This window comes from Amblyomma americanum, chromosome 7 (assembly GCF_052857255.1).
Source record: "Amblyomma americanum isolate KBUSLIRL-KWMA chromosome 7, ASM5285725v1, whole genome shotgun sequence".
Lineage (NCBI taxonomy): Eukaryota > Metazoa > Arthropoda > Arachnida > Ixodida > Ixodidae > Amblyomma > Amblyomma americanum.
The window spans coordinates 83,851,667-83,873,621 of NC_135503.1; the positions used below are offsets into that span (position 1 = coordinate 83,851,667).

General features: G+C 45.4%; 1 protein-coding gene across 2 annotated transcripts; it reads left to right on the top strand.

Moving 5' to 3' along the window:
* Window positions 1-5,824: 5,824 nt before the first annotated feature.
* On the top strand, window positions 5,825-15,278 carry LOC144097293 (uncharacterized). 2 transcript variants are annotated; one of them, XM_077630039.1, is made up of 6 exons: window positions 5,825-5,963; window positions 6,274-6,368; window positions 7,410-7,512; window positions 9,699-9,872; window positions 10,889-11,052; window positions 15,108-15,278. In XM_077630039.1, the coding sequence occupies exons 2-6, from the start codon at window positions 6,297-6,299 to the stop codon at window positions 15,228-15,230; spliced, it is 636 nt and encodes a 211-aa protein (XP_077486165.1). In that variant the 5' UTR covers window positions 5,825-5,963; window positions 6,274-6,296; the 3' UTR covers window positions 15,231-15,278. The 2 variants fall into 2 exon arrangements, with proteins under 2 accessions (XP_077486165.1, XP_077486166.1); XM_077630040.1 differs by lacking the exon at window positions 5,825-5,963 and adding an exon at window positions 6,054-6,208.
* The last annotated feature ends 6,677 nt before the right edge of the window (window positions 15,279-21,955 follow it).

The following is a 21,955-nucleotide window of genomic DNA, read 5'->3' on the forward strand; positions in this document are numbered from 1 at the left end:
AAAAATGAAAACAAATATATACTGATATCGCATAAAAGCTACAAAATCTGAAGGTAGCTTTTTAGCTGATTCAAGGCGGATTGGGTTTCGAAACTGTGTTAGAAAACCCGACAGCGCGTGACGTCTTAGCATCAGGGAACGAGGATTCAAGGGAAACGGGGTATATACGTTTCACGGGTCGGAAGTACGGGGATTTCTGCGCTTTTGAAATGGAACCTCCTGTAGCTGCGTCATAGCCGCAGCGTTTTAGACAAAAAGTGTTTTTATTTTATCTTACTTGCCTAGAAGCTTATGTTTGTAACGCCTTGTCTAAATACATGTGGATGCTGCGTCGCCTGACAGCCCGCAAGCCAACTCTTCGTTCGATATCGATTGCGGTCGTGGAGCAGCGTCGCACATGGATTGCGCTCGAACTTAAATTAGTAGGGACTTGATCTGAACCGGAAGTGCGTGCCAGCAGTAAATAAAAGTGACATGATGAAAAAAGCTGAACTCGGGAATAATGGATGCTTGATCTTACACTGCCCTGCCAGGCTAAACTTTGAAGTGGCTTGGTCACTCTAATACTATGCTCTAGTATCGGAGTGAGTCACTTTTTTCGGCACGCTCTCTTGCAGGTTTAAAACCATGGAGGGCGCACGCACTTACGACAAAAAAAAAAGATTATAGTGCGAAAATGGCTTTATATTTGTAAGAAAAGAAGAAATAAATCTGTTACATTGCAGTTATTGCACATTTTAGCTCTGTTTTATTTGGGCCTAATTTAAATACTTCTCATGCATTGCGATATTATTGTTGGGCTAAATATGCACAAACCAGAATTAATTTCCGCTCAACTAGAAGATACGTGGAGATGAAGCCCACCACATTCACTCCTGGACTCTTCTGAGCAAAATGACTTACTTAGTGCCAAATGATTGTTATTAAACTCACTTTCAGGATAAAGTGGTGTTGGCCTGTATCGGTTGATTACCGCGTCTTTGCGACAGACGTGTTACTTTCACTAAAAAGGAATTTTTTATGGGATAAAAAATCCAGAGAAATAATATACAAACATCATCGCCCTGTCCCTTTCCGGAAGAAAACTAGCGAGTTTTTTTTTCTTTTTTTTTAAAACAAAACAGGTCGGGATGTACTGCCATTCATCTTCAAATTGTTTTTCAGTTTCGCGGTCATGAGTTTCATTAGAGTGGCGGGGAACAAATAGTGCCATCTTTAGACCCACTTTTCTATGTAACAAACGTAATTTTCTGCCAAGTAAACATCAACATTGCCGCAAAAAATCAAAGAATCAAGTTTTTCTAAAAAAAAATTGGATAAGGCGCTTTTCAATAAGACAGAAGTTGAAGTAGTTGATGAAGCGCATGTTGGCAATACAAAAAAAAATGCCATTGGGCTTGAATTTTTAGAGCCACCGGTTAGGCTCGCGGCGACGACGAAGGGGCGATGGCAAGCATGCGCACAACAGAACACATCTGAGAGTGGTGTCAGCGGTCGTGTCCTCTCTAGCGCCCACCTGGCAATCTGGAACAAATGTGGCCGCCTATGCCGCATTATTGGTGACCCGCCTTAATATCCGTTGGCGAATGTGTCATTGGGCTTCCTGCCTTGCTTGTGGATGACTGTAGGTTGCTTTTCCAATGTGTAAGGTCGCGTTTCTGCTTTAGCACGAACGCGCTGGTTCTAGAAAAAATGTGATGAAACGTTCAAAGCATGAGCTGCGTTTTTCTAAAACTTCCATCTAACTTTTTTTTTTTTGAGCGCAGGTCTTAGGCGTCCTTTCCTGTGTTCTGCGTCGTAGTCGTCCGCGCTGTCGGCGTAACATGCCACCTGACAGGTGGAATTTGTCGGCATGTGACTGCGGTGTGTTGGAAGGTAGCAGAGGAGCGAAGCGCCACCTGTCACGGCGAAAGCGAAGGAATCGACAACGGGAAGGTGGCTGCGATGGAGGATCGCGGAGGGTGGCTAGCAGCGTAACCTGCCAACCGTGGCAGGTGGCGTGAAAATACGTGAAGAGCTGCGCTCAAATTTCGCATTTCCGACTGTCGTAATCGCCCGTCCATTTTTTTTCATCACTGAGAAGTTATATTATTAATGCAGTAGCATTATAAGGGTCAGTGCAAGCGAAAATTGCGAGCGCCGTCTGTCAGTAACCACTGGCGAGTGGCCTACCTTGTATGATGCGAAGGTGGCAACCTGTCCACCGGGCTAAACTAAGTATACTACCTATGCGAACATAGTGTACTACCTTAGATATAACAAGCCGTAATAACGCACTTCAGATATAACGAACAGCCTGGGATCTAGTGGGATCTAGATATAGTGCGTCAACCTGGGATCTAATAACGAATGCTTGGCTGCTAACGCGTTCAAACGATCCACCTAGGATTGCCTGAGCGTTTTCGTTTTGTTTTTACAAGAAAAATAAGCAGCAGATAATATAATTTAAGAAACTTATTTGCAAGAAATGTATTTATCATTTTACTCGTCCTCGTTGTAAACACCGTAAAATTTGTGAATCCCTGCCACCATTGCGTCCTTCACATGTAAAGAGATATGCTTCCATGTAAATGGAGGCTTCTGTCGTCATAAGTTCCAGCGCGATAAATTAGGATCCGTATTTCGACGATTTACTCGTTTCGCTATTCAAACTGCTTTCGTGTCGAGGCGCTCTTGCGTGACGCCTCGAATCATGATACTAACCTGGTAATTGACGCAGGTGGCTTCGCTCGGAAGGCAAACCAAATAGTCTGCAGTCAGCGACGAAGACATGACACTCAATAGAACTGTAGCGTCACATAATCTGGAGATACAAAGTTCGATAACGGGTCGGTACAATTTTCGTGACAGGCAGCGATAGTACAAGCGGATCTCAGCTGCTGTGGCCGTCACCTGAAATTGGCGTGCTCCAAAGTGGCGCTAATAATAGTTGCAGGAAAATGAAGAACGCACTGATTAGTACTGCCTGATTCCGAGCTTGGTACGGTAATAGTTGCTTTAGGTTTGAGAATAACATTCCAGCTGGAACAAGAATAAGACAGGACACAACACCTACCGTTTAAATTTCATGCATTTACAGATTCCTGTATATCAAAAGCATTCCGAAAAATTATTCAATATCAATTTATGTCATGCACGGTCACGTTACATGTATAAGATCACGGCCTGCCGAGAAACGAGCATTCATTACCTTAGGTGTGCTACCACACACCAGCCCGCACTTTGTTTCTCATAATCTTGTGCTCCCATCCAGGCGCAGTTGATTAGTAATCCTCGATCTCATTCGGAATGCCTTTCTTTTTCAGTGACGTGGGGCATGCGCAACTGGAAGGCGAGTGCGTTCGCCCAGATGCCCCTGACCGCCAAGCAGGCTGAGGAGATGGGCTTTGTGCAGCTCAACAGTCAGTGCGCAGGTGAGCCAAGAATAGCGCGTGATGTTTCGACCGTGCAAGTGACAATAGTTCGAGAAGCCAGTCGATAAAACTTAATAACGCCGGAGGTCAACCACAACTTGCCGAATTTTTTTTCTCGTAAAAAATCTTTCTTCATTTCATTTCATCTCCGTTAGTATGTGTGGCGCTGTGGAGTGCTGTAAACCTTATGATGTACACAACACAGCCTTAGATATATAATGAAGCCATAGCTAATCTTTTGCCAGAAAGTAAGTTTTGCTGTAATTAACCAGGCGATCGGGGCAGTATATGAATATTTCATTGCCTTCAATTTGTCTCTTACAGGAAATGCTTGACACTAAATTGAATTTAAACGCAGCTATAGTGGGGACGCGTTCATTTAAGAACGCCAGCCTTGTATGGGACATCACTGCTGCCGACTGTTTTAGAGGTAACAATGCTAAGTGCCCAATAAAGCCAGCGAGAGTTAGCAATAAAGAAGGCAATTAAAGTGAGAGAGATAACCGCCAAGCAAATCCGTGTTGGAGGGCTCACAAGGGAGCCAACACAGGAGGATAATCAGAGCGGACGATAAAAAGAGCGTACAGAAAGCGGAACATTCCGCCGCTATTTTTCCATTGGCAGGCATTTCAAGATAATCAGAGCAGCGAGCTTAATGTTGCCACAGAGGACATAAATCTCCGAGTGTCATAGAAACGCAATGCGGCTTGCCGTTACGATATGCTCTGGCTTCTACGTACTCAGAGGTCTGGAATGTATTCCGTATCATAATGAAACAAATCACCATAAGACGCAGTCTATATTAGAAAAAATTAATACATGTTATTCAAAACCAAGCGGCACTTTACGGCCACGTGTGTTTATATATTGCTTATACCATGTTTATATTTATACGTGTTTGTAGGTGCCATCTTCGCGCCACTTGCAATAGTTGGAGGCGAAACTCCCGGAATGAGTCCGCAAACGCCTGCAGTTCTTTCTTTCTTCATTTTATTTAAAAGGTGAATTACTAAATCGTAGTGCACACTCTGAGCGCCGAGTGGAAACACGTAAGAGAAAAGGTGCTCAATGGATTTTGGCATCCGTAGCTGGCGGAGGCTATACAAGAGGTTGCAGGAAAGCACATTACTAAATTTAAAGGCAAGATTTCTGGAGTATATGCATGTCGTCAGCTGCATATCAATACCAGTGTTCACGGACATCAGGAAAGAAAACAAGTAAGCTTGTTTACTAATTCTTCACTTTTAACTGCCAGATGAACTTTTCTTTAACACCCGCGCGGTGGTGCTGCTGGTACTGCTACGCCACAGCTGATAGGAAAGAAAAGGTGGCGTCACCCTTGCCCCATGCCACACGTACACTGAAGGGCGTTGCGTTGCGTGTGCAAAACACGCACCATCTTCAATAGGCAACCAGGCGCCTAACTCTAACAGTTCAAACGTTAACTATAAAAAATTATTTAGTCATCTTAATTCTTACAGCGATTCAACTTTTTTCAGATGTCCGTCAGCACTGGTATTAATATGGCGCTGAAGCCATCCTTTTAACTGAAATTCCCAATTTCAAAAATTTAGTGGTGGGCTTCCGAGAAAAACACATGCAAAAGTTCTATTCAAAAAGTAATCGAGATTACGCATTTTTTTGTGCCCACGTCAGGGGAAAGGCGCCTCAGCTACGGAGTGTTGCTGGGGGAGAGGACTTACTGGAGCGGGATCTTAAGGAAGAGACAACGTCCACCATATGTGGCGGCCCTTGCCTACCTAGTGTAAATTGCCGACAGAGTGTGTCCTCACCAACTATCTTTGCCCCTGCTCGGATGTAGACGCAAACCGGTGATGGAAAAATGAGTTATCTTCTGCTTGTACATATTTATTATTGTGTAAATATTTTTTGCGTATATTACCATTTCCCTTATCCTTTCTTCCTCTTCCTTCACCTCGCCTCTTTCATTTCATTTCTTCATTCTGCCTGCTATCCTTTATTTCGGCTGCCTCAGCTCAGGTGCTTCAATAGCGATGGCAGATGCCGGGGCTAGCAAAAATTTTATCCTTCCTTTTTATTATCATTTGAATAAACGACTTACCACTACTACTACTACTTCGGCCTTTATGCGCCGCGATGGCTCCGCGTGTAGGCCTGTGCCGAAGCGCGTTTTGCTTCCTGTACAGGCGTACTGGAAATACAACAATCAGGCGTCAGTGCGAAAAGCACGGCTGACACTGGAAAAATGATGAAACGCTATTTGGGAATGTGCAGCCTGGCTGTCACACTCACTTTAGCTTATCAGATGGCGCCCAAGGGGCAGCTGATATTGCAGCTGCGAGCGCCGATGAGATAATAGTCAACCTCAGCTTGATCGGCGCGCGTTGAAAGCAGGATTCACACAGCTTGCCTTGCTATAAAATGAGGAAGGTGGGCTCTGACAAGGAGTGGGTCTTTTATCGAGACCTTACAATAAATGCTTCAAGATAGGAGGTCGTGTACAATGCTGACGCACCGAGCTGCCATGCAGGGCAGGCTGCTGATAATGGATCACGTACAGGCCCGGACGTAGTACCAAGCACCCTATTCCTCTGTAACTGTATTCTCGGCTTCGCTATCAGAAATGATAAACGTTTTTTGTCCTTGAGAGTGCGCAGAAGTGTCCGCTACCAATTCGCATGTACTGCAACTGGCAATTTATGTTAGGCAGCACGTGAAAATTTTCAGGAGGCAATGGCGTGCTCTGTTTACTTTTCCCGGCGTCTATACCTGTTGTGTTCTCAGCAACCGGACTGAGCAGGCGCATAAGCGAAGTGATTACGTGCAATACCGCAGTGCGCCTGCGGCTTATCTTTTAATGCCCTGCTTCTTGTTTCAGGCACTTTCCATGGCTTCCGATTTATGAAGGATGGTGATCCTTCAGTGGTGCTCATGTACGACGTCAACGGAATCATTGCCGGCTTACAATCAGGGGTGAGTCCAGTATCGGCGCAACTCGCTTTCTCATCCCCAGCGAGCGCATACTAGTGCCGAATCACCATCCGATGGGTAAACCCTGAGCAAGTTTTAGCGATATTTGTATGCTTGCGGTGTTTCTGTGTTTGGGCCCAATGAAATAAAAGAATAAAAATAAATATACGCTATTAGGAATCCACCCCGCGGCGGCGTGAACAGATCAGCTTCGGTGGCCACTGCTTTGTGAATGGCCACCGACATAATTATTTCACGTGCAGAGCTAAAGAATTTCGATAGAACTGTTTGCATGACAGTGACCAGAAAGAAAAACTTAATATCCTATACATATTGCATTGCTAATAAGCGCATTCAGATTGTCACGTTTCTTAAATATCTGTCTCGCTACCAAAGGTAATTTTAAATGGGACAAGCAATCAATGATCATTAGCACAAGAGATTCTGTTAAACTGTGCTTTCCGCACAGATAATTAAAAAAGCCACCCTTAAGTGTTACATTCGGGGCATACCTCACTATAGTTCACCGAGTCGCTGAGTATCCCGCGGTAAATGAACCGTGCGGTACATGAATGTGACCTAGCAGCAAAGCGCCAAGCTCCACAGGGTGATCTCCCCGCGAATGTGAAGGAAGCTGAGCGTATCCGGCGGAGGCGCCAGCTATATCACGAGCTGCGACAGTGCAAGGCCGGAGCGTACAACGAGAAGTGCGAGGCAGTGAAGCTGAGACACACACACAAAGTGCGGGACCGCAGCGGGGACGAGACGCTGAAATGAGTTTCCGTAACATTGCTTATGGTACCGCCAAATGTACGTCGAGGGGTTGCCTGGGCGTTGCTGTGAGTTTTTTTCGTCTTCCTGCAAGCCTATAGCTTTGCCGATACTTCTGAAATATTGCTCCCCATTGTAATCGCATAACTGCGTTGAAGCATTCTGAGCTGACGATATAAGATTGGAGATTAGCCACGCAATTCGAATATTGACGACGGGTACGGTTAGCTAGAAAACTTAAGTGTGCATTGCATAACACCGTCTCTCCTCCAGTTCCACGTGGAGAACTCTCGGACGCACCCCCGTACGGGCTACCTCGTGGACACTGTGGACGGTAGGCACGTCAAGTTCCTGACAGTCTACTTCATCCCGCCCGGTGAGCGCCATCACTTCACTTCGTTGATGCTCCGGGGTTTTGCAGGCCTTAACGTCACTGGCGCATAATTTGTTTTAACAAACGAAAAAAACATATTTCTCCGAAAAATGCGTGCCACGTGTACTTTATTATCCACCCTTCCTGATGTTTTTAGCGCATAGTTAATAATTTAAGCAACTTCCATAGAAAAATTTGCTTTCCTTCATTTATTTCTTGGGAACGTGTGTCTCCGGCTGTGGGCAGAATTCTCTTGCCCTTGAATGAAAACTAGGCACATGTCCAGCATTAATATGTACGTCGAATTTCTTTGTAGATCGAATGATTTGCAAGCCAATACATTCAGTGTGATAACAGCAGCTTAAAGTTTGTGCCGTGAGGTTAGAGTTACATAGTGATGTCAATCTTGAAGCCTTAAGGCACTTTCTTGGGACTGGCATAAACGAGTTATTACTCCCACGGTTGTCGAAGTAACAGATAATTCCTCACACAGAGCACTGCACACTACACTTGGTATGTGTTTTTGAGCCTAGGAATTCTACTTGCAGCCTTAGTGAAAAGTTTAGAGCTCAGAGTGGCTTGCTTCTAAACCGTGTAGTGGGGTTCATATACCATCAGTGGAGGAACGAAGCTTCGGGAGGGAGAGAGCCATCGTTATTCTTGACTTCAAAAGTTTGTGCAGCTGGCGATGCACATGGAGCTACACGGCATGCCCAAGCAGCAAATCCTCTTGATATAAACTTGTTACATATTTGCTACACGTGCCTCCTTTTGTGGACGCCACGGTCTCTTCTCTTGCTATAGAGGGTGTGTCAGGGAAGACTAAGTAATTCTAAAAAAAATCTCCCTTTTCTATCTCTCCCTCCGTTCCCCTTCCCACGTGTAGGGTAGCATACCGGGCGCAGCCTAGTTAACCTCGCTGCCTTTCCGTTTGCCTTTCTCTCTCTCTCTCTCTCTCTCTCTCTAAAAAAAAATAGGCTTTTTCAGGTAAAAATATGGTTTTCCAGCATAGTATTACCAGTGTCGACAGGCACCTGAAAGCCGTTGAATCTACTTAAGCAGTAAGCTGGTTAACTAATATTTGATAACTTTTTAATTAGTAGAGTTAGGCGCTTAGTTGCAAATATAAATTTGTAGCAGGTCGCTAGTAATAGCCATATCGGTTTTTAGAATTTCGGAAGCGCGATTACCCTTGGCGCTGTGGATAGACATAATATGGCTTCTTAGACTAGTTACGTGCACTGGAAAGGTTGCTTTTCCTGCATGCGTTTAGAAAGTGCATGTATTTTGGCACAATGTAGCCACATTATGTGTAGCCACAGCGCCGTGAGTATTCGTGCTTTCGAAATTCTAAAAACTGATATAGCTAATAATAACGACCGCCTACAAATCTCTAATTGCAACGAGTATTGCCTAGCTGTGATAGTTAAAATTGTTTATCAGAAATTAGTTAACCAGTTTACTACTTAAGACAATTCAACGGTTTTCCGGTGTTCGCCAACACTGGTAATACAATGCCGCAAAAGCCATATTTTCAGACCAAATAGACTAGTTTTGAAAACTACTTCAGGGCTTCCCTGAAACGCCCTGTATATGTGCGCATATTTGAACGGCGCAGGACAAGGAAAAGTAGAAAAAGCTGTAAGAACCAAACTATTAACAAATGGTGGTAGGTTTTCTGCGTGCCGTCTGTTATGTGCATGCAGTATTGAAAGTTGACTCAATTGGAGAACTAATGTATTTTACAGCGTTAACAACTTTCTAGGTTACTACATTACGCGCACTACCTACTTACTCCTTTAAACCCGGATCGTAGAACACTCGACGTGCAGAATTCACATCCTTGCACAAAGGCTCGGCCCACAAGCAAATTCTTGTTTGCTTGTGGCGTTTTTTGCATAAATGAAATTGTTGTTTTTCTGAAATGCTACCCTGGGTAATTTCTGAAGTAACAATTTTCGCGATTATTAAGCCTATGCTAACGAGTACTTTAGTCCGAAATGTGATAGATGGCGGCTCAGTGTTTAACCGAAATTCTTGAATGCTGTAGACTTTGAAAGCAAGTCAATTTATCGCAAGAAGCTTTGAAGCCGTTGTGAATCGCCTTCTCGGCGTTCGTGTGTGCCGAAGCCCGAGTGCGATGTACCCTGTGAAATCATGCCCTTGCTTTCGTGACGTCACCACCGCAGAGCTCATCTGTATGCGGGGCCGCAGCCTGCGTGAGCTGGAAGAAGAGGGTGTCGGCTCAAACGTGTACCTGCAGAGGGAGACCGAGGCTCTAAGCCGCCTGGTGTCGGCACCGCGCTACGACGACGACCTGCGGAACAGCTTGTGGGTTCGAGAGGCCTGCTACCCGGGAATGGGTGAGTGTAGCGCACGAAGGCGGCAAAAAAGAGCCGATGGCTGAATGCATGACTGAAAGACACATTTAAAGACTCTCACTGCACAGGGACGCTGCATGTTTTGCAGTTATCTATGGAAAGGTCTGGCAAACTGGATTGAGACGTTAAGACAGCCGCGCTGTTTGCAGCCTGGAGATTTCTTGGCGTAAACGCAATATCTGTCGCGACAGGGCGTAATTGACAAACATGCTTCTAGAAGGCGGAGGCAATAATGCCCGGCACTTAATAGCCGTCAAAGGCTGATGAACATCAGTATGGCAAGGTGAATATCTGTTGAGCAAGCCATGAGAATGGTGCAGCCAGGTGGCCGTACGGATACCAATGGAATGATTGTATTAAAAGAGAATTTTTATAAAGCGCATTTACAATTATATTATATTCACTTATGGCCGCTAAGGACTTTTCTTTCCTCCGCTGTTCATGACTTATTCAAGCCCTCGAAATACCATTTTCTAGCGCAATGAAACACACTGCGGCGCACACGGCGGTTTGACCGGCCAGTCAATAATACAGGGATTGATCCGTGCCTCCACCAGAAGTACAGGAAAAGCCACTGTCTAAATACGGAGCTTATTTGGTCAAACTATAAACAAACTGGAGCAGATTAGCTTATAGTTTGCCTATAGTAGAGATAACCTATAGTAGAGATTAGCCTATAGTAGAGATAACTTGAACAATCCTACCTTCCTTTTTTTTACATACGTTCGCGAAACACAGCGATACCAGTGGGCAGGCTAAAAAAAATAGGCCGTATATATCTCTACTAGTATTTCATGGTTATGATTTAGGTATTCACCTCAGTGTTTAGCAGCGTTATTTTTTATGCAAACAAACGCGTTATACCCCGGCATTCGCCAACACTCTCTCCTTCGTTCCTTTACAGGCTTTTGACACTCAGCGCTGAGTAATAACCGGTAACTACTTTGGGCGATAGAAAGACCTGTCTTGTCATGCCTACTGCTCCTTGGTGTCCGCAGGTCGCCACTACTTCTGGAACATCACTGAGGACATGTCATGCGAGCATCTGTTTCCGGTTTACGTGACCTTCTTCCGTGGAGAGATCGTCTCTTTCGGCTTCCTCCACTCCTTGGCGCCTCCCTCGTCAGGAAGGTTCGAGCGGGTCATCAAGGAGAACATTGGCGTGAGTGGTGTTTTAAGCTCTCTCACCGGTGCACCTAACACACAATAGGTCCTGGTGTACGCCTTAGAGCATGTGATATTTTTCCAGACGTCATCATAAGAAAGAAGAGTGGTGATTTGAGACATTTCCATCAGTGGCTTGACTAAAGGCAATCCAGCTCCAATGGCACCGGGCGCAAAACCATAAAACAAACTATTACACCGTCGCTCGCCGTTTGTGTCAAGACTGTTCTCGCGGTTTTCCATTTTGTAAAACGCGCCTAAAGCGAATGCAACCATTTCTTGGTTTGCAACTGTGCTCCCTCCAACTACGGCTAGGTAGGAAGGGGGAACATAGTGCATAGAAGTTAACACTGCTTAGTTGCCATAAAGGGTAATTGTCTCTTCAAAGACGATGGGATTGACTCTAGTTGTCCGTTAAACTTGGTGCTATTGAAGTGGCACTTTCTGTTTAACGCATTGAAGTCTCACGCGGGCTGTGATGGACGCCTTAGTGGAGGGCCTCGAATTAACATTTATCACCTGGGGCTCTTTATAGCGCACTCATATCGCACACCCCAGAAACGTTTAAATCCTACAACTTGAAAAGCCTCATCCGAGAAAAAACGCGGCGTCGTCCGGCGTTACCTGTGATAGTATTCGCTGTATGATCAGCCTGGTGTGTGCCGTCATGAGACCATGACACATGGCCGAGTTGCAGATGCGCTGGCAGGTGCACGGGCAGCTAGAAGGTGCAGGTTGGCAGGGGCACTGTTCACGAAACATGGCGGAGTGCGATGACGGGCGCGGCATCTCTTGGCAGGTGCGCTTAGTTTTGTGCAGGCGTTTCTAGAGAGGTCCGCGTATCAGGTTGGAATGGAGCCAGAATCAAACACCGCCTGTGTTTATGGTACACTGTAAAAACACTGTAAGCGGAGAAGGCGACCACGGATGAAGATGGCGTATCGGCAGCTGCAGAGATTCAGTGTATGCGGCAAGCATCAATGACGGAGGATTAGAAGGTCGAGCGAACTTCAAATGTTAAAACTATCACATTCTCAACGCGTAATGTAATTAAGACACCCCTGTTTTTTTCACACTTTACTTTCACCGAAAAACGGGCGCTGCAGCTAAGATTGCATCCCACAAATGCGTTTACCAGCCTAAAGCCCTAAGCTCTAGGTCATCGCGGCAGCTAGAGGTCAAGAAGTAACCCATAAACATCTTTATTTATTTGCAAGCGTACTCACCATGACCATAAAGAAAGCATGGCTGCGCACTGCGGGACCGCGTGACGTATACCAGGCTTGAGGCGTGCAGGACACCTCTGAGGAAGGGCGTCGTCGTGGTTCTCTGGACTGAGGTCTTGTTCGCTGCAGCTGAAGAATGCACACCATTTTAACACTAACTACCTATAAAGGACGTTTTGCCCGCACTGGTCAAATGAACTTCAGTAATCAAAACTATTACAATGATAGGTATTGAATTGAGAATGTTAAATCTTCTTCAAGCGCGGCACAACGTAGAGATATTCCGGCGTGCAAAAATGTGCCTCAGTTATGCTCAACACAAAATAAGTCAAACTGCGCTAAACGGATACCATACAGAAGAGTGTTACAATGTAGCAAACATACACCAGCTGACCCTCAGGATGGTACGAATTTTCGGATATAGAATGTGGCTTCACCCCTACTCAATATGGCTGTGAATTAGGTGGCTACTCTTACGTTCGCTGCCATTCGCAGCAGCTCTGAGAGGCTGTCGTAGACGAATCAGGCGAAGTCAAACGGCCTGCTTTCAACTGACGGCCGAACGTTCGAGTCGCACCCTCGTGCTTCGCCTGTCTCCAGCGTGAGGTAGCTTCAGATGCACGGGATCGCGCTTCGTGATCCTGGCGCTGTGGCCTCATCTCCGCATTGCGACTTGGCACGCAAGGGTCCCTTCAGCGATGTAGCTTTCGTTGCGTATAAGAGAAGGAAACAAAGATATTTTGGGTCATAAAGTTTTACAGACAGGCATTGCCAGGTCTTCGCTTGCAACTTCGTGAGCTTCGGTCGTGGCAAAGAGCTGCTCCCTCTGCCCTGTACGAGTGAAAAACAGCCGGACTTATTACCGGAGCAGTCCCATTTCAGTGGCCAGTGCTCAGATCGCCTTTGTCTGAAGTTGCAAACTGGTTTGACATTCTCGGTCGCCGTGTTTGCCGCACATGTATCCGTGGAATGAGATTTCGAGCATAGCGCTAAATGCCAGAAACGCTATATTCATTCACATTATTCCAATGCTAGGTTTGGCGAAAAAACGGAAACAAAACTAACAGATTTATGCGTGGCACGCCACCGCAGTGCTGTTGAGATTGATATGTTGCAAATCTCTTGGAAGGGGTACACGCTTTACACAGGTTTCACAGCACATGCTTGAAGGACTACAATAATCTAGTAAATTCTGATTCACTTATCAATTTTTAGCTTCGAATGCAGGGTGGCCGAATGTGAGGCATGTCGCAGAGCGAGATTAGAGATTAAGTTCGGCTGCCTGAGCTTCAAACACTAGGGCCAAATCCTCAAACCATGAGCGTTCTGGTATTTCACCTTGATGGTAATGCGACCGCCGCGATTGTGAATTCAGCTTGCGATTTATTGCTTAGCAGCCAAACGCTGAAACGACTGAGTCAACACAACGGGTAATCAAACAACCTATTAATCTCACTAACATGAAATTAATTTTTTTTCCCTCAAGAAGAAAAGGGGGTCACAGCTAAAAGCCGGTTAATTGCGGATTGACGAATCCCGGCACCCGCGGCACACAGCTTAGCCAACAGTTCAAGTACGTTGCGCAAATATGAAAAAAAAAACGACAGTGTACCGTGGTCAATCTTCACACTATCAGTTGTCACATCCTAATCAGCAGCCTTCAGATTGAAACACTTCAGACAAAAACACATTAAGTTTTAAAAACAACAATACACCGCACTTCAGATTGAAAACCGAAGCCCCTGAAACATGAACCTTTCAAGGACATTCAGAAATGAGCATTTCATGCCAATTCCAAGCCGAGCATCAGAGAAAATAACCAACGAATAACAGAGGCATCAAAATCACAAAAAAATGCGCACAAGTATGCAATATATAATGAGGTGTTTGCTGTATGGAAATATGCATTAATTGCTCGTTTGGTCGTGAACTCCAGTGATCTTGTGCAAGTTGTCACGAAAAATAGGGTGTCATTGCATTTCGAAAAACTACCCACAAAGAGCACACCAGACAGTAAGTGGCAGATGTGAAATTTTGGTAGATATGATAGGAGGCCCAAGCCGACACCTGTAATGAACTTACGGCGCAAGTTCTCTTCAGAAATGGTGCACAGCGCTAGCTCTGGGTCATAATCATGATCGCCATCATCATCATCAGCCTGACTACACCCACTGCAGGGCGAAGGCCTCTCCCGTGTCTCTCCATTTAACCCTTTCCTTTGCGAGCTGCGGCTACCATATGCCCGCAGATTTCTTAATCTCATGCGCCCACCAAGCTTTCTGCCTCCCTAACTTATGGCACCTAACTTTCCGTTCCGGTGGGTATTCAAACTAAAGTATGACTCGTATTCTTCGAAGACATTCAGCAAGACTTGGCGGAAATATAAAGGGACACTAAGACGAGTTTAAGTAGGTATTTAATAATTTGTTACTGTGTAAAAGCGATGAAAAGGCCACCTTAATTTATTGCAAAAGTTTTATGAGCTCGAAAAAACACAAATGAAATAAACGTATCGTCGTCGTCAGTCCTTTTCAGAAGCAAACTCGGAAATTGTCACTACCAATGTTTGGCAACGGGGATCTCTGAGGATTGACAGCACTGCTATTGGGTTGGACAGCACTGCACCAGATTGAATGTAGTGGCACGAAAGGAAATGTTCAAAGTTTAAATCCAAGTTTCTATGCACTGAATGCGTCTTTTGCTGCTGAAGAGCCATAGAACTAGCCGTAATGAGGCGAAAAATTAATTTTTTCTCACAGCAAAAAGTTTAGCTGAGTCATTTTTAGTTTCCCTAAGTTCGTTTCCTCCCTGCTGCCACCCTCTGCAGACGTACCTGCACCGTCCGCCCAAGTGCCTTGAGAAAGAGCTGGCGGCGCCTGGGACCCGCTTCTCCTCTTTGCACGTGTACCTGGTCAGCAAACCGTGGGAGGTCACCTGCACTCATGACTGATCGCTGCTTGTGTCTGCGTGCACTCTGTCGGCGCCGTCGATAGGAGGCGCTCATCCGAACATCACCGCTTCAGAATGTCTGGCAAAGATTCTCGACGAACGAGCCTTCCTTATCTCTGACGTATTTTCGCAAATGATCTCTTTAAAGGAAGGAGAGATGCGCATGGTGAGCTTACAGTACCACCTCATTGTGTGCCCGAAATCCGCTCCTTGGACACGTAATACAACACGAGTAAAGGAAGTCAAAGCATTCTTTTGATGGAACAGCGTTAATTTTCGTGTAGCGTATTGTTTGGATTGCACTACTATTCTAACTCTCGTACCTTCTTCAAAATGTAACGCCACTAATAAGAACGAAAGACGGAACGATGTCGTTTATAATTACGACCAATTGTTACTCAACAAATGCAGCTTCACCGTAGTTTAAGCTGTAGTAACGACCGTGAACTAACCAAAACGCTTTTACACCGGCTTTTTGCAACCAGGTCATCAAAAAAAAATATAGTGGTCGATTTTACGGGTTTTTGTGAACCAGTATTTATTTTATATCACTTACAATCAGGAACACAGAGGCCAATCACGAAGAGCAGAATGACAGAACAGCTGTAACGAACAACCTCGTTAGTGGGCACATCACTATTTATTGTCGCGTAGCTGTGCTGCGTTGCGGGGTACTATTGTACCTCTAGAAGTCAGAGTTCGCATCCTGCTTATGTTACATGTATCAAGCGCTCTGCGTGACTTTGAAACACCGGGTGCTCCGAACGAAGGTTCCGTCGTTCTGAATGGCCCCACTTGGTGCTATCATCGGCGGCCAAGGATGCAGAAATTAGAGCAAATAGTGGTTTTCCTGCGAACGGTAACTAATAAAGCACACACGATTACTTTTTGTTATGAATCGCATTCATTACGTGGCATTAGGATGTATTGTATCATATTGCGTGCGCGTGTGCATGCGAAAAAGTGGTGCAAAGCATGACTTGCACGAGTACGAAAAAACAGAAGGGTATTGCTTGTTTTGCAGATAAACAGAATGCGACTGCTCCTTGTGTACACGCCTTTGATTCTCACTTCATACCTTGAAGTGTCCTTAAGCGGAGGTGTGTTCTTTGAATATTACTCCAACAGCATCACCAGTTCAATTTGCATATTGTACTTTACACTAACATTTACAACATTTTTACATTTTGAATTCTCATTTATACCCATCCTCCGTATGTGCCACTTTTTGTTGCGATAGCTACATTACGGTAGCATTTCGAGGCGTCAGCGTGGTGGTAGCGCCGCCACCCTGCGGTGGTGCTGCCACCCTGGGGCTGCGCCGCTACGCTGTCACGTGGTTGGTCACGTGACCAGCCACTTGGTGCGGAGTAGCTGCTGCTGCCGGCGGCGCGGCGCGTCGGCGACACCGAGCTGCCACAGCTTTGCGCATGCGCTGTGTCAAGTGGAACTAAGAGAAGGAACGCCCAGCGAAACGGAGCGGTGAAAGACTGACTTTGCAATTCAACGGAGCTAGTTCCACTCGTCCAGCTGTAGCTATCGCCTCACCCTAGGTTTAACCAGAGCTAAACCACCGCCAATTTTTTCACTCTCATCTGTCCTCCCGTACCGTCCTTTCCGCTCCTCGCCCGACACGGTTAATGTTGTCGCAAACTGTAAGACAATTAATGCGAATTTCTCTTTTTGCGCTAACTTCCTTCTTCCTTCTCAATACCGTGTTAATAAAACATGCTTGTGTTGTGTTATATTGCTGCATTGTGTTTTGTTCTCTCAAAGTAGAAGAAGCAGACAGTACTATTCGCCGACTCTCTAAATGCGGCAAAAGGAGATGTCGGGGCCTAACACACATATCTAGGTTGGTTCTTTATGTTCCTTCCTTTAACAGCACTCTTTGGTGTCTTTTTTATTTATTCTGTTTTTTTTTACCACGTGTCAAAAGCCGGCCCTGCAGAGAGGCTCATCTGGGTTTTCCGAAAGTTGCAAAATATTTTACCTTTCGCCTGTGGTATCAATAGAAGTTTGAAAGGGCTGAAATAAACTTTAGAATAGGTGCGCTGACAACGAAGTAACGCAGGGCACTCTACATCAGGTTGCTGATTTAAACCTTAGTTACTTACACGCCTTACACTGCTATTCAGAGACGTTGCTGAGTATCAAACAGGGGAGAATACTTGAAGCGGGATCGCAAGTCCGATGTATTTATTTTCTATTATTATTAGCAACTGGAGCTATATTAGTTGAAACAAGTGGAGGTGTGCGGTGAGAGGTGAGTCTGTTTATAGCTAGCAAATTTCCTAGAAGAGGCGCTTTGCTGGCTTTCTCACTCTTTCATGAATGGCTGTATGCACCAATTGTGTTTGTGATATAAGCGGCGGCTTGCACTGAAGTAAAACTTTGTTTTGGGGGAAGTAGATTTTTTGAGCAGTTGCATTTATATAAAAGCACGCAAACCTCTGCCTGAAAAACGTTTTTTTTTATTTATTCCCGGCAATAGTGCAAAACTATTGTCTTGGGGTAGGTGACTAACCGCAGGAAAATGCTTTACGAAGTCAGGCTACCATGAAAAAGATACCTGTCGACACTGAAGCACAGACAGCATATATATCATTCTACAAGCTGATAAAAGCTAAAAATACATTCATTTTTTTCTTTTCACTGTTTACAGAACAAAAACCGCAACAGGAACAAAACAATTTTAGGTATACAATTCTACTCGCAGTGCACGGTTACAACACGTATTTATGGTAAATACACACATGACTGCACTTGACACTTTAAAGCAAATTGTGTGTTATTCTCATGCGCTAATCTTCTCTAACAAAAATTCCTTCAATATATTTTGATGTTTATTTAACGAGCAAACATTGATTAATATGACGTTAATGGTTGAATAGCGGTTTATTATATCCGGTATCTGGCAGCTTAATCTCTGGTATGTCTAGTTTGTTTGAGCTTGGAGCCTAGTGATAGTATTCTTTCTTAGATGGCATGGACTCCTTTTTTGTGTTTTTGCTTCAAAAGTAGTTTTCTAGCACCAGTATCGGCGGTAAACTTCAAGAATTTGTCTGTATATTGAAGTTCACGTACTTGGAGCATTCCGTACGGTGTGAAGTAGGGCGGACAACTATTGGGAAGCCCGTATTGCTCTTTGGTGGATCGACCACGGGGAATCAAAGTTTGTTTTCGTAATTTTCAGCCACCGTAGTGAGCAATAGCTAAGGTGTCAGTGTATAAGGGAGTAGTGTACCTGTCGTTTTAGAGCGAATGGAAGATAACACCTCACTCTATTTAAGATGCCTAATACGCGAGAATGGTCAGTTTTACGTTCTCCGATGTGCGCATTCCATAAGAGATTTTCATGCAACGCGGCACCTAGAAATCTTGTAGTCAAAGATTATTTTATGCACACACCTTGAAACACTAAACAACGGTTCGTGGGCATCGTCAGACCTTTAGGGCGGAATAACGCATGCATGTATTGCACTGCTCATTTGTAATACTTCTAATTTATATGAACACTCTCGCGTTTTGAACAGAAAAGGCAGGGCATCATCATTTGAAAGGTGGGAGAAGCGAAGTGCATTTTTTTTTGTAGCTAAACATTTTCATGTACTAAACTGAGTGGTTTCCGCTTGGCCAGCAAAGTACGGTATCCTATATGTAAGAAAACAGGGTGTACTAATGATCAAACACATTCTCCCCTTGCATCTTCATGAAAGTACTCCCCTCGCTTTCTGCATTTTCAAGTAATCTTCGTTGGTAGAATTGCTTTTTTTCTCGACATTGACCGAAAAAATAATTTTACATTATAAAATTTTAGAGAATGGCCAGAAAGCACACGAAAAAACACGCAGTTAAACCTGTCTGACACTCTTGGTATGCTTAATTCACAAGGAACTAGTTCTCTAGTTGTACTGCCAGAGCTTTTCTGCTGTAACTCTGTTGAACACAGGCGCTGAACCCATCATCCGAGCTCCAGCTAGCTTTGCTGAGAAGCGTACAGCAGATCTCTACCTTCATAACGTTACCGCAGCGTAAGGTGAAGGTTATACCGAAATCGACCACACGGTGATTGCCCACACACATCCTTACGATAAACTGTTATAAACGCCGCATCACCTTGGGTAGGCCGTCCGAATAATTTAAGGAGGCGGTTGAAACCCCTGTCAAGGGTACACCTATGTCCTTTTTCTTTTAATATTTGTTCAGCACTCAATAATGATTATTTTATTACACGCCCACCTGCCACTTAGTGCATATCACTGAAGAGAGCTACAGGCTGTCCTCGAGTTCCTCAGTTTTAGATTTGGCCATGAAGGCCATATCTTCCCAGATGGCCTGGAGATGCAGGAGGGCCATGGTGTACTGGTGATGCAACCAGGATCTGCTGGGAAGGTCAGTCACCGCAAGATGGTAATTACTCTCCCACATTCAGAAAATGTAAACCACCACATATTCACCCTTCCCTATTAAACACCTCGAAATTCATCCTCTCCTACACGCCACTCTTCAAAGGTATCCTTGCCATCACAACCTGTGACAGGATGGAAGAGTGCATGCGCTCTCCCCCTCTGACATAAATACGGGAGTTCACTCCATTATGCTAAGCAACTATGACCCATGGCATCATAAGAAACAACTTCAAAAGAACACATTCAAACACTCAAAGAACAACACACAACACGAGTAGAAAGCAGCCTCGTCTTCTTTGCCTAAACTCCACTTTCATGACGGAAGACAACAAACATTATATTCAATGCTTACCCGGAATTCTAACTTGCACACATGATGATGATGATTATGGATTTTTATGGCGCAAAGGCATCTAAGGCCAAAGAGTTCCATGACACAAGGTATTTTTCCTTTTCTCAAGGTGGGGTCAAAGACCCGTTTTCCAAGCATTTCACTCTAAATAAGCCGAGCACCAGACCAGGGGAAAGCTTGTACCCATTGTATCACCGGTGGGTACCTGGCGGCACTGGGGATCGAACCCCGCACCTCCCGCATGCGAGGCGGATACTGAACCACTTGGCCACCGCTGCGGTAACTTGCACACTTGGCCATGCATATCAACAACAAGGACAATCTTTAGTTGTGCCCTCTCATTAAAGTCTTCGGATGAAACGCACAGGAGATCATATTAACACACTCTCGTAAAGATGACTTGCACAACTGGCTCTCCACCACCGGGGACTGAATGATACTAAAATACGCCGGCGACGTGCTGTGTGAGGAATGAAACTGCTGGTTTAAAAACCATTGGCGCAGTGCACTACGGACATAGTTGAAGCCCCGGAGCGTACGTGCAACACCAGGGTGGAGAGCGTACTTATATGAACGAACAACACTCTGTGAAGAACATATAACACTGGTGCCCCACGAATTACAAGGAACAAACCCCATTTCGATGAGCACCACAGGCAGTGCAGTGTTGAAGCCATGCCTTCCGTAACTCCAATTGATAAATCCAGGAAACCGCCACGGGCATCAAGCATACGAGAAAGTACGCAGACCTGCAAGTGAGCCAAATAGCCAAGCGCTGACGCGTTTACACGTCACCCGAAGGAAGGCGCGACCATCCTGTTGTGCCTGCAAGTCTTGCTTATGCTCACGCCACCGCATCCGCAAATATTGCAACGAACGCAAGAGCGTTCAAGCCTTACCTGGAAGACAAGGAGGAGCTTCTTGTATTGACCTCCTATTTATTCGGCTACATGCCGGGGGATGCCAGAGTTGAAGCGCGGATTGCATTGAAAAGTTCAGGCACCACGCTCGTTGGCTACCGTGAACACGCTACAAAAAGCTCTTAAACAGGGCATTCAAGCCCGCAAAGAACTGCGAGCTTTCTGCGCGACGCAAGACTGAAACGATCGCCACGAAAAAAAACAAAACATTGGCATGTCCCAGTGGCATCAAGGTAAAAAAAAAAAAAAAACGAGCGCGAACAATTTTAACTGCGACCTTGCTTGCCCGATTAAGGGTAAAAACCTGCTGATGGCCTAGCTCTGTTAAGCCAGGATATACGTAGCGAGCAATGCGCTTTGTTGCGGGGAGTATATATTATAGGATAGGATACACTTTATTGCTCTAACAAGGTCTTTTGGTAAGACAGAGGGCTTCATCTCCAAGCAGATGTTTCCCTCTGTCTTGCAGAGGTCGGCGCCCCTATTCCAGGCCACCGCTTAGTTTGGCCGCTCGCTGGGCATGGATGACCAATTCTCTTTGAAGGATTGGGTTGCCGCTGGAGAGCACACTTATCTGTAGGAGCACACTTCCTTATCTGGTGGCATGTGTGTGCCTCCCAGACTTCTGATGTTTTGGAAGGAGGGGTCATTCAGGGGTATGGCGGCCTGGTGTTTTGTGGCGGAAGCATATTAGACTTTTCTTTTCGGAACTATTTCCATGAATATAGAAAAAGAAAAGAGTCGTCGTGGCGGAGTGGCAGCGTCTCTGCCTCAAATTCCAAAGGCCCTGGTTCGATTCGCGGCCTCTGTGAGGGGTTCCAGTGGCTCCCGTAGATGCCCCCCCCCCCCCCGGATGCGTTGGTCAGCGGTTAAGCGCGTAAGGGCGGGTGAGGGAAAGGGCGGCGCCCACGAGTGAAGGAGCACTGCAACACGTTTTAGACACCTGGTGGCATTTACCTCGGCTCATTCAGTCTCGACGGAGAAACTGGGTGTCATTTGTGCAATGAATTAGCGCAGAGTGGTGCGTGGGACTCAGCGGCAC